Source organism: Tripterygium wilfordii, chromosome 5 (genome assembly GCF_013401445.1).
Source record: "Tripterygium wilfordii isolate XIE 37 chromosome 5, ASM1340144v1, whole genome shotgun sequence".
Taxonomy (NCBI): domain Eukaryota; kingdom Viridiplantae; phylum Streptophyta; class Magnoliopsida; order Celastrales; family Celastraceae; genus Tripterygium; species Tripterygium wilfordii.
Window position 1 is genome coordinate 12,621,435 of NC_052236.1, and position 11,621 is coordinate 12,633,055.

An 11,621-nucleotide genomic window follows, 5' to 3' on the forward strand; every position below is an offset into this window, starting at 1 on the left:
CGAGGATTCAAAGGAAGATCGTATGGAAGAGTAAGAAATACTACTGTTGCCAGGAAAAAAACAATTCATACATATATAAAGGAGAAATTAGGGATCTTGTGGTGGATTAGGTCTGTCACCCAAATTAACAGTCAACTAGTTAGCCAAATCAAAGAATGACAGAAAGAAAGCTTCCCCTTTACAGCAACCAAATAGCTCCTCCCCTCTAGCTTCCAACGTTTTCTAGTCCATGACACAACACCACAACGAAATCTGTTAATCAACATGATTTATTTTGCAAAAAAAGACTACATCAAAGACGGTACAACCAAGGTGCATGCCTAATCAACAAATTATGCGACACTCAAAGTTAAGGGAAGCGCATTGTTGCCACATTACATCTCCTTCCCACACGCATCATCAGTAGGGTCGCGAAGGGTTCCGTGCATCCAATCCATCCATATGGTGTAATGGCCGTAATTGTGACGGTATGTAGTGTGGTGAATGGTGTGATACCCTGCACCCATTACAGGCCAAAGTTTTCCATTGATGCAGTCGTGAATGTTTGCTGTCCATATGGCCTCAAGAAATAAGAGCCCTATGTGCGTCGTAAAATGGGTTGGCACAAGGAAGAGTGCTATAACATGTGGAACAGCCTGGAGTATGCCGTCTAATGGATGAAATGCTAATCCTGAAAATTAAATCATGTTTCAGTCAATATCTAACAAGAACAATCCAAATAGATCTTTCAACTGAAAAGCGAAAAAGAGTTCTGATGGAAAAAGGTTTGAAAAGAAAATAAGTCCTCGTTTCATGTAAAATCTTCCCAAACAGTACTATAAACTGAAAATAAAGATTGCTTCCAAGTGAAGGCTAAATTCCGCGCAAGTAGTCTCTCGCTTCATTTGAATCTATTCCATAAAAATCAAAATAAACATAGAAATGTGAGAGATTAGACTTACCTGCAAATGGAGAAAGAGTATTCTGCTTGTTGTATATGTGATGGGTTGCATGCAGATACTTGTACAAAGGCTTTATGTCGTGCAACTCCCGATGCATCCAGTATATCCCAAACTCCACAAGCACAAGATAAATAAATAGATACACTAGGTAGGCAATCCAACTTACATCGCCAATTCTTGAGTAACAATTTGTCCATCCATTTTCAACCATGTACTCGGAAACAGATGGAAGAGCACTGTACCATGGCATTGCCTTCATTGCAACATAGATTTGCAAAACCATGGCTTTTCTTGAAGGGATGGCATCTGCAGTAAGATTACGTTAGAGAAGGTGCCATCGAAAGCCATATAAAAGCGAGTCTCATGGGAAAAATATCTACATTTAATAGAGAACCACTTCAAGTTTATTGCATATATACCCAGCCATTTGTCAGTCTCTAAAATTAATATGCAATTCGCACCCACAAAAAACTGAAATCCAGAATTGGGCCAACAACTTTCTGACAGTATAGATTTTGACAGAGAAGTCATCTGATTCCGTATAATTTGTGATGAAGAAAACTAATGCCTTGCGACTTTCTTAAAATTAAACTAACCACTAATTCCGAAAGGGACAGAGAGTGATCGGTACACGAAATTAGATACCTAGATAAGAAATAAAGAGCAATGGAGTAGAAATTAAAAGGCTTCAAACTTCACTCAACTAAGGAATTTTTGAAAATGAGTGATTAGTTAGTGGCCAATAGATAAGAAGTAAATGAAAAAATATTTGCACAACGCATGGAAACATATATCCTAGCAAATAATTTATGGGGTACTGGAGGTACAATAATGCAGAAGTCTCATATGAGAAATGAAAGTTAAACCTCACCCTGATCACGGGAGTGTGCTTGCGAAGCCATCTAGTATTAGATGTAATCAACTCAGAAACACCTCAAAATTGGTAATAAAAGTTTAATTATTTTCCCACAAGTTGAATTGTAGATCGTGTAAAATTGTGCTCTACCAACACAAAAACGGAAGGATGAGCAATGCTAAAAAGGCATATTACAGCACATCGAATAAGAATTAAGTCCTGCATTTCAATGACACCCACACTGATGATCAATATGTCCTCAAAGTGCACCCCCTCTCAATCTTTCTTGAATTTGGAAGACAAAATAGAGACTGCCATTCAACAGTTAAAAAATGGCACAGATCGATATTTAAACACAAAAAGCACATTAATTGATGGAAAATATTTGGAAATCTTACCAGAGACAATCACCAACTGAACAGTGAAAAGAAATTAAGGAAAAGGCGAAAATCATCATTTCTATATCTAAGAAATGCCAGAGAAAATAATACTTGATATGATTTCTTTTTTCACTGTCAACATGCAGATTCAAAAAACAGTGAATAAATTCAAAATCAACCCAAATTTAAAATCGGAATCATTTCTATCTTCATTTAAACCTAAGATCCTCCGGCAATCAAAATCAACTGAAGATAAGGTTTAATATGGAGATAATTAAGCACAACAAAAAAATAAAGAAGAAAAAGAGTCAACAGCATATCAACCAATTGAACAGAAACCAGATTCAAAAATCAACACACAGATCAGACCAAACAAGACAATCAAAAACAAAACAATCAAAAACCAAAGCGAAAAATAAAAGAAACGTAATATATTTCTGTATTGACAATGTCATATATGATTATGAATGTATCCAAGAACAAACCTTTGGGGATATAAACGTGGCGCTTGAGGTAGTAAATATAAAAGCACCAGAGGAGGCCGGATATTAGATAGAGGATGGAACCGGCAATGTAATTGCGGAGCCAAGTCTGGAAGAAGTGGGGAAGTGGACTCCACCAACTCCAAGGCAACAGATTTCCCAACACGATTCGATTGTACAGTGTGGTCTCGTCCACGAACAACTGCAGATAGTTGTCCTCCATCATCGGCGCCGCCGTCGTCGAGTGATCAAATCCCGTGAATTAAGAGAGACAGAGACAAAGACACGGCGGTGTATGTCGAGTGATCGAATCCCGTGAACAGCGCAGTGTTTTTATTTTTTTGCGTTTGGAGATTCTCACGTCGTTTATTCTTATGTGTATGAGCGACTGCACTACAGTGTTTTTATTTTACAGTTAGGCCCAACCCAACCCGATTCAAATGTGAATATCTTGAGCCTCAACTCTTGCCCTTTGAGCATCGGATGTGTCTAAATTTGGACCGTCAGACCCGCATACATATAAGTTTCTTACATGATGATAGAATAAGTTGGTCAAATCCCAACACGTCCGTCCTATCAGTAGGAATCAAACTCAACACCTCCCAAGTCAAAACTCAAAAGACACTTGTTTCATCAATATGCTCGGATGCCTTTATGTATGGTTTAGAAGCCATTGAATTTGGATACCTTGAAAGGATTAAGATAAAGGAAATGGATGATTAGAATGCAATGTTTCTAGCATGGCAGAATGTGAAATGCTCGAACCCAATTAGTCAATTTATTGGGTTGAATAACAAAATAATTAATTTTAACAATGTATCAGAGCCAAGTTGTAGGCAACAATCACCACTTATTCTATTCAAAGATGATTTTAAGGTTGTCTATGGTGAGAACTACATCTCTTCTTGCATTTGCTATGCCATTGCTTTAGATGTGGGAGTTGTGACAGTTTTAAATGAGCATGTATTTGGATGTCGAGTTGAAAAACATGATAGAACCCATTTCACGTGCAATACAATGCAGTCTGATGGTTGTTTTGACATTTATTTGTTGTTTTTGAGCTCCCTTTTTAGTTATATCTTTGGACTTAGGGCGGATGCATCTCGCTAAGATCAAGAGTTCAAACTAGTTGCGAGTATTTTTTGGGGAGTTTTCCTAATCTCATGGGCTTTCGACCCACTTTCGGTGAGGGGTTAAGAATTCCATTTTCACCCACATGAATTTCGCTCCAGTCTTACCTTTCGCTAACGTAATGTGGGCTATTATGGTGGTTCAAAGTTTATTATGGTGGTTCAAAGTTTACGCCAACTCAATTGCTAAGTGGTTCGTTGATTACCAAAGAGAAAGGGGATAATTAATCAAATTAAAAGGCATAATGCAGTGCATCACTGGAATGATAAGATTGTTGAATTCTGATGAAGGAATATAGAAAATGATTGAAGTTTTCCATGGCAGAACATTTCAGAGTTATTTCAAAGAAGACATCAAATTGATTGAAGAATCAAGCAACAACTTCAGGTTCCCTTGTGAACAAGGACAATTAACTGTATCTGGTTACAGCTGATGTTTGATATTTGAACAAAGACGTCAAAGAGATGCAAAATGGGGACATTGACAATTTATTCCTAAGTACAGAGTCAAACCCGCTTGGAGAACAGCACAAGCCTTACCATCAAGTCACTAACCATCCAGAGAAGAAAGCCGGCCAAAAAAAGGTCAGAATTTGTAAGCAGCAGTAGAGTTATTTCGACAAGCACTTCAAGCAACCTTTCAAATTGTGGGGTTCAGAGCACGTTCTATTTCTTCCAGTGATCGTCCCTTTGTTTCCACGACATTACCAGCTATGTACAAGACAGCAAGAAGACAGACTGTTGCAAATCCCAGATACACTTTGCTGATCCCGAACTTGTTTACTACACTCAGGAAGTACAGGCCAATGACAAAGTTGGAGATCTGTTACCACAGAAGAATCAACTCCATTGGAAAGCATGGCATGGAAAAGGGGGCTTATATCTATGGATAATTAACATCCCATGATGTACTCATGTGCGAGGAAAAAAAAAAAACTCATGGTGTAGTCAAAATAAGGGAATGCAGCATAGTTCTATCGCTCAATTATTTGTGTATCATGGCATGCAGGTACCCATGGGTGCAAGCATAAGATTATCAATGCAATAATGCAAACGAATGCAGTAATCTGAGATGAAAGCAAATACATTGAATGCAAAAATACGCACATCCCTAATAAGACTTACCCAGTGCATGCCCAAGGATAAAGCCACTGCTTTTGCTCTGATTCTTGATGCGAATATCTCTGGCAAAAGAAGTGCAGGCACTGGACCAGCACCAAGTGAAAAGGACAGAACATAGCTGACAAATGCAATAAATGCTATCTTTAGCATTCGTAAACGAGAATTGGACGCAATGAAAAAAAATGGAAAAGCCATTATAAATTTATAACAGCATAAGGAATTATATTTTACGGGCAAAAGAAGAGGCAAATTAGTTCAGTGATTGTCAACTTACAGAACTGTCCCTATAACAGCAAGGGCACCCGAAAATGGAGCCAGAACCTTCCAAGTGAAGGACAAAGAAAGCAGCAACATTGAAGCAGCCTGTTAAAGATCCAAAACAGGGGGACGTTGACAAACAAAGAACGTGTATCAGGTATAAAATCACTAAATGAGGGGGAGAAATATCGGTCATGATTCCGATGTCGACACATATAATGAAGAAACTCAAAAAATGTGTAGACTAGCATCTCTCAATGAGGTGTGTGTATATATATATATATATATATATATATATATATATATGTTAACCACTGGAGTTTCCCTTCAGGAAATTCTACACATTACATGTTCGACAATATACAACAGATTTTTATAATCTCATAAATACATCATATCCATAATGCTTCAAGAGTAACAGAAATCCTTCTATAATCTCAGCATATCAAAATCCACATTTTTAGATAACGCATAAAACAAATTGCTATTAAAGTTTTGCTCACAACAAACCATACAATCAGAAGAGGTTCCATTCAAAATCAGACACAGAACAAATCATCACTAGTTTGCCATGTATGTCAAATGTATTAATACTAACATTTAATTCAAACCAGAAAAAAGCGTATACGTCAAATCCACAAAACAGAGATCACATGGCAAAATCCTTACAAACAAAAATTATCCATATGGAGATGGGTGGAGCAAGTTCACGCAATTGGGCACTTGTCAAGATATATTCTTGCAATGAGATTGGCTATTATTACCATTTTACACACATTTCGTTTACATAGAAGAAAAGAATCAGATTTTGATTCAGCGAGAAAGAATCCTATTAACAGTACTTGATGATAGAAATATACAAGAAAACAAATAAATCATCTGCCAAAATCAAGCATGCAAGTACAGAAGTATTCTCAAATTCTTCATCTCCATTTGATCACTATAATACTTTGAGATTAATAAGCAAAGTTTTTTTGTGAGGATATATTAGTGATTGTTAGCCAAAAGAAATGCAATTAAGCGTACCATTCCACTAAAGCTTGTCATCAAAAGACTCTTTCTTCCTTGTCTGTCCATTAAAGAGGATGCAATAGCTGTGCCTGTAAAGATTACATGGCAATCAAATGAAAACCTGCTCAAAAAAATTCAAAAAAAAAACTTCCTCTGTTGTAAGAATAATGTTCAAAAAACTACAAACCGAAGACATTAGATGCGCCAACAAGAGCACTAGCTGCAACATCAGATGCAATTCCGGCACTGCGAAATACAGAAGTAGAATAATATACCACGGCATTTATTCCAGCCAACTGTTGAAACAAGAAAAGCGCAGCCCCCACACTGACCACTGCAGAGCAAGGAAATGAGAATTTTTACAGAGTTACATCAAAAAAAAATCGCCACAGATAATATAAAGCTAGGCTCAAATATGCAAGGAAAATATCAGGAATTAATGATCTTAAATATTTTTTAAATAAAATTTTATAATAATTATTAGTGAAGGCACCATGTCTCTCAAACTATATTGACTGAGCCCCATAAGACAGTGTAACTGCAGGAATGCAGTGGGAAGCTCAACAAGACCCAAAATGCATATGTGAAGCCACAAGTGTCCAGCTTGGTGCAGTAAACTCAAAAGCAATAGATTTTATGGTTACGGTGATGATCAATACAAACAAGAATGGAAGTTGCGCCTGTGTTTGAACAATTATTGACCAAGATTTTCAAGTGAGACAAAATTCCACAAATCAGCCAATTAGCTTTTATAATACTGAAAAATACAAATTTAACGACGCTCCTTAAATGTGGATAACTATCCCAAGTTAAATTTCACAGCCAGAAAGATCCAGAGTCCATTCCTTGTCTCAGAATAACAAGTTTACGTCCACAGTATTCAGGAATACCTTTCCAATACCGACTACTAAATAGATCAAGCCATCCTGCTTCTGGCTCCACAGAACCTTGAGTTGCAGTTGTTAAATCCTGTATAACTTCAGTAACTCCTTCTTTTCCATATAAAGTCTTAATAGACTTCTCCACATCCGAAATTTTTCCTTGCTGCAATGTTAATATTTTCACCAAGTAAATTATAACAAGTAGAACAATAATGCATGAAGACTCCAAATGAATTGATAATGTAGTTTCACAAGAAAACCTGAAAAAGCCACCGAGGACTTTCTGGACAAAATGACATTCCGAGAGCCAGAAGAATGGCAGGGACAGCTGAGATACCAAACATAGCTCTCCACCTAAGTAGCCAAGTGAAAATAATTGAAACACAGAGTAATTAAAAGAAGTGAGATAAAATGATAATAAATAGACATGTACAAAAGAGTAAGTTAACTTAAACATAAACAAGAAGGTATACAATCATTCAAGGCTACTCATTACAAGACAAAAATGCAAACTGTCCACAGCTACAATTGTTACCACTCACTCACCAACTTCTAATTCCACTAAAATTCACATCTGTAGGCTACATAACCATGCGAGTCTCTCCACAACACATCCTCCACATCTATAATACTCATCAAGAAAAACGACTACTTTGAGGGAGAAATTTCAGTTGCATCGTCCTAAAGTGGGTGCAACGAGTATGCTCAATATTCAGAAGACTAGGCAGAACAACCAAGGGTACAATTTTAAAAAGAAGAAATTTTGATTATTGAACACATAGAAGCCTCAATATACTCAATATCTTGTTCCTTCAAGTTTCAACCATTCCACAAAAAATTTAACGTTAACTTCCAAAAATGGTGCTCTTCTCTGTGCATATGATGAATTAATCTTGAAAGCAACATTACAACGAGCTAAATTGTTGACAAGGGGTTTAGGGACTTATATGCCTAGCTTGTGATGAGCTAAATGTTTTCACACATGTTCCACCAACTACATTGTTTCTTTTAATTAATATAACTAAAAACAAGAAAAACTACAAACAAAGAAAGCAGGAAAGACATACCATAAAGGGTTGCCAGCTAAAGGTAATCCAGCCACCAAAGCTGCAAGAATCCCAACACATATAAAGAGTTGGTTTACAGATCCAAGTGCACCACGAATTTCAGTTGGTGAGATCTGGCGGTGAACACATTTCAGCATATGAGGCCTCTAAGAATAATAACCACCCAAGACTTGATAAATAATCTACCTCAGATATGTAGAGCGGGACGATAGCGGATGAAATGCCAATTCCAATGCCAGCAAGTAGACGGCCCACTATCATAGTTTGCACACTCTGGGCTGTGGCACTGAAACATGTAAACAATTTGAGGTTTTTGTTCTTTTTTTACCCACTAATATATCATAACCTAATGCTAAAAAAACAAAAATGATGACAAGGGACAGACCAGAGAAATGCTCCAATTGCAAGTGGGATTGCATCTAATTGAAAAGTCCTTGTCCTGCCAAACTTGTCTGCCAATGATCCTCCAGTAAATGAACCAATGGTAGCACCAGCCAGTAGAGAGCTTACAATCCATCCTGGCAAAAGTTTTATAGTGTGGCAAACTGTAAGCAGCTGCTCATGAGAGAAGCAGGGCAGAAGATCAAGGTTTTTTTTTTTGAGACTATTATTTTACATGATAAAGGTCAATAATTGTCCAATACTGTTCTTCGTAAGGTTTCCCCTCTTACTTAGCAAATTTGATGCCATTTCTTTTAACTTATCACTCATAAGAACCAAAATTAGAGGGAAAAGAGATTCTCAGTTACCATACACATGGTGAACATCTGAATACTTATTCACCACAAGCTAAGAAGCTAACAATTAAGCAGAAGAAATTCACGTATCAGTTTAAGAAATTTCCGCTAGACTTTGCCGAGCTAATTACAACATTTACCTTGTAACACAGTGTTTTCAGCAATCCCTAGATCCTTGGCGAGGTACTCAAGAGCGCCATTTACCACCCTGTGACAAAAAACAAAATCATAACATTTGTCATTATGGCAATGCAAAAATTTATTAAATTATATAATGGAAATGTAGCATATCATAATAACAATCATGAACATGCGCCTTCAAAACCCAGAATCAACTACTAAAATGAAATGTAATCACAAAGGAGAGCAATTCTGTTCGCACTCAAACACAGGCCATACCCGAGATGGTAACCAAAGAGTATAGCTCCAAGACATGCAACACCAACAAATGGCAACACTGTTCCAGAAGATTTCTTCTCACCCTTCAGAGGTGCAACACCCTCAGCAGTTTCCTCTGAAATTCAATTTTCAAATCCTCCATAGTTAAAAATGGATTAAAAGAAGACACGGACATCTAAACGAAGATACAAGTCCATCCGTATACAGCCGAATTCACACTTGAGAGTCAACAAACACGAACAATCAAGTGAGTACACAATCATTGAACCACTATTGCTATTAATAAGCGGTTTTCAAGAACGAACCGGAAGCTTGAGCTTTCACGGAACGGGCCTTGACCATTGGCCGAATCAGATAGACAGGCATGAGCTCCATCACCATGGAGACCGAATCGGCCCGCAAACCGCAGCAAGTGCTCCTGTTACTCATGCAAACACTCTTACTATTGATTGCTAAACCTCTCCTGCTCAATCCATTAAAGGCAGGCAAAACTCTCCGTCTTTTAACCTCGAATCCTACTTCCCCTCTCGCAGCTGCACACGTCGATGCTTGCATTGTCGCCTGATTTCAACGCCAATAAAATCAACAATAAATTTGAGATTAAAAGCACAAGTACGGAACAACTTTATGTAATTCAAACATAAATGACATTAAAATCGAACCGAAACAGCATTCAATTCAATCTGGAATGTCAAAAGGAGAAGATGTAATGCAGAGGAAGTTCGGCAGGGGGATTACCGAATTGTAATTTGAAGTGGAAGTGGGTGACTGAGGGAGTGATCGTCAGAAGGTTTTATGTAATTCGGTTTTCCGAGAAAACGAGAGAAACTTCGTGAAATCCGGAAAGAAAGAGCAAAGTTTAGAAACAATAAGAACAATATTGGTGGAGAATTCAACTTTCTTCTTCTCTGTTTCTTCCTGTATTTTATTTTTAATTAATTAATCAATTTCTGTTTTTTACTTTTTAATAAAAATGGAATATTTATTCTAGGTGGTCGTCATTTTGGGTCGGGCAATATTGTATTAAAAAAATATTTATATGTCCGAACTTTAATTCGGATTAAATTTTAGACATGTTTTCCATCAAATCTGAATTGGTTTAAATATGAATAAATAAATCGGATAATAATCTAATTCATATTAAGTTTAGGATAAATAAATCAAGCAAGATTAACGTGTTTGGATCCAGATTTATTTAATTGGTTGGAAAATTTGGTCATTTGAATTTGACAGAGTTTTGTCATCTTTAATTTATTCACGTGTGAATATCCGGAAATCTGATTATAGAAAATAAGGAAATGGAAGAAAAAAATTCGAAATTGAAATGATGACGTGTGAGATTTGAGATTAGATTTTTTTGGGTTGCGTTTGGAGGTTTCGCGGGTGCACGTATGACTTCATGCAGAAGACCATGGAGGGAAAGTTTTGATCATGTGTTGTCGCTATTACTGCAATTCCTGTAGCACCAGTCTAATAACATATCTCTTATTTAAATTACTTCTTATTTCCATCATATAATAAATCTCTAATTAAAATTATTAATAATTGTATAAGGTCGGATCTATAAGTGATGATTTGTTGAGAGGGCACCAACAACCTACAAGAGAGAAGAGAAATTGACGATCATGAGAGTTCTTGACACTGATTAGGGTGATGCAGGCCGATGAACCTTTGATAGTCAAGTTAGCAAAGCAGTTAAGGAAATTCTAAAAGACACCAAGTGATAAGAGTGGTAGAGTTGACTATGAGCATTGCGGAGGGCTTCTCGATGGTTGGTGGTAATCCGACGGTGGACCTAGGCTAAAACGAAAATTGTTGAGTGAGAGAGAGAGAGCTCAGAGTAAAGATTGGTCAAGTGAGAATCCTCCCAAATACCATTGTTAGCGGCCCCAATGGTCGTATTTATGGCTCAAACTAAAGGTTCTTCTAAAAGAAGTAATAAACCCATTGGGCCTTTGGGCCACCACATCGAAAAGAAGTAATAAGCCCTTAGGTTGGGTCATTGGGCCATGGGTTATGGTAAAACCATTGTTGGTTGAGAATTGAGAATCTCTCACAAATTAAATTTCATAGCAATAAAATTATTTTTGTCACGGAAATTCTAAATATTCAGACATTTTTAGATCCCAGCAACTTCTCAGTCTATGTTACTTTCCTCCCATCTAGCTAATTCAATTGGTTATTCGTTCCATTGTACGTCTACTTTGACTAGACTTACATACATTTGAATTGCTTGTTCCTTCACTCACCTTGCATATATGATAAAGAGACTAGTGGCTGCATGGAGTTCCTTGCTTAGCCGGCATTGACTTAGTCGGTCGCTGAATGTCTAAATCTCATCAGGTCATCCTATAACC

General features: G+C 37.1%; 2 protein-coding genes across 2 annotated transcripts; both read right to left on the reverse strand.

The window, feature by feature from the left end:
• Nucleotides 1–52: 52 nt before the first annotated feature.
• LOC119998274 (delta(7)-sterol-C5(6)-desaturase-like) lies at nt 53–3,034 on the reverse strand. The gene is made up of 3 exons (XM_038845558.1): nt 2,663–3,034; nt 942–1,247; nt 53–670 (listed from the first exon to the last, which is right to left on the reverse strand). Exons 1-3 carry the CDS (start codon nt 2,883–2,885, stop codon nt 375–377), a joined length of 825 nt encoding a protein of 274 aa, XP_038701486.1. The 5' UTR covers nt 2,886–3,034; the 3' UTR covers nt 53–374.
• Nucleotides 3,035–4,126: 1,092 nt separating this feature from the next.
• LOC119998241 (plastidic glucose transporter 4-like) lies at nt 4,127–10,163 on the reverse strand. The gene is made up of 14 exons (XM_038845516.1): nt 10,003–10,163; nt 9,570–9,825; nt 9,265–9,379; nt 9,006–9,073; nt 8,514–8,646; nt 8,315–8,414; nt 8,129–8,241; nt 7,322–7,415; nt 7,071–7,224; nt 6,368–6,514; nt 6,196–6,269; nt 5,186–5,274; nt 4,915–5,029; nt 4,127–4,612 (listed from the first exon to the last, which is right to left on the reverse strand). The coding sequence occupies exons 2-14, from the start codon at nt 9,817–9,819 to the stop codon at nt 4,430–4,432; spliced, it is 1,635 nt and encodes a 544-aa protein (XP_038701444.1). The 5' UTR covers nt 9,820–9,825; nt 10,003–10,163; the 3' UTR covers nt 4,127–4,429.
• Nucleotides 10,164–11,621: the final 1,458 nt, after the last annotated feature.

Bases quoted from the DNA above. Each gene is read 5' to 3' on its own strand.
- LOC119998274 (XM_038845558.1), bottom strand. From the start codon at position 2,885: ATGATGGAGGACAACTATCTGCAGTTGTTCGTGGACGAGACCACACTG. The intron at 1,248-2,662 runs GTTTGTTCTTGG...ATCTTACTGCAG, and splicing joins CCACGTTTATATCCCCAAAG to ATGCCATCCCTTCAAGAAAA. The intron at 671-941 runs GTAAGTCTAATC...TTTAATTTTCAG, and splicing joins TACTCTTTCTCCATTTGCAG to GATTAGCATTTCATCCATTA.
- LOC119998241 (XM_038845516.1), bottom strand. From the start codon at position 9,819: ATGCAAGCATCGACGTGTGCAGCTGCGAGAGGGGAAGTAGGATTCGAG. The intron at 5,275-6,195 runs GTACGCTTAATT...GATCTTTAACAG, and splicing joins TGACAAGCTTTAGTGGAATG to GCTGCTTCAATGTTGCTGCT. The intron at 4,613-4,914 runs GTAAGTCTTATT...CTGTGGTAACAG, and splicing joins TATCCTTGGGCATGCACTGG to ATCTCCAACTTTGTCATTGG.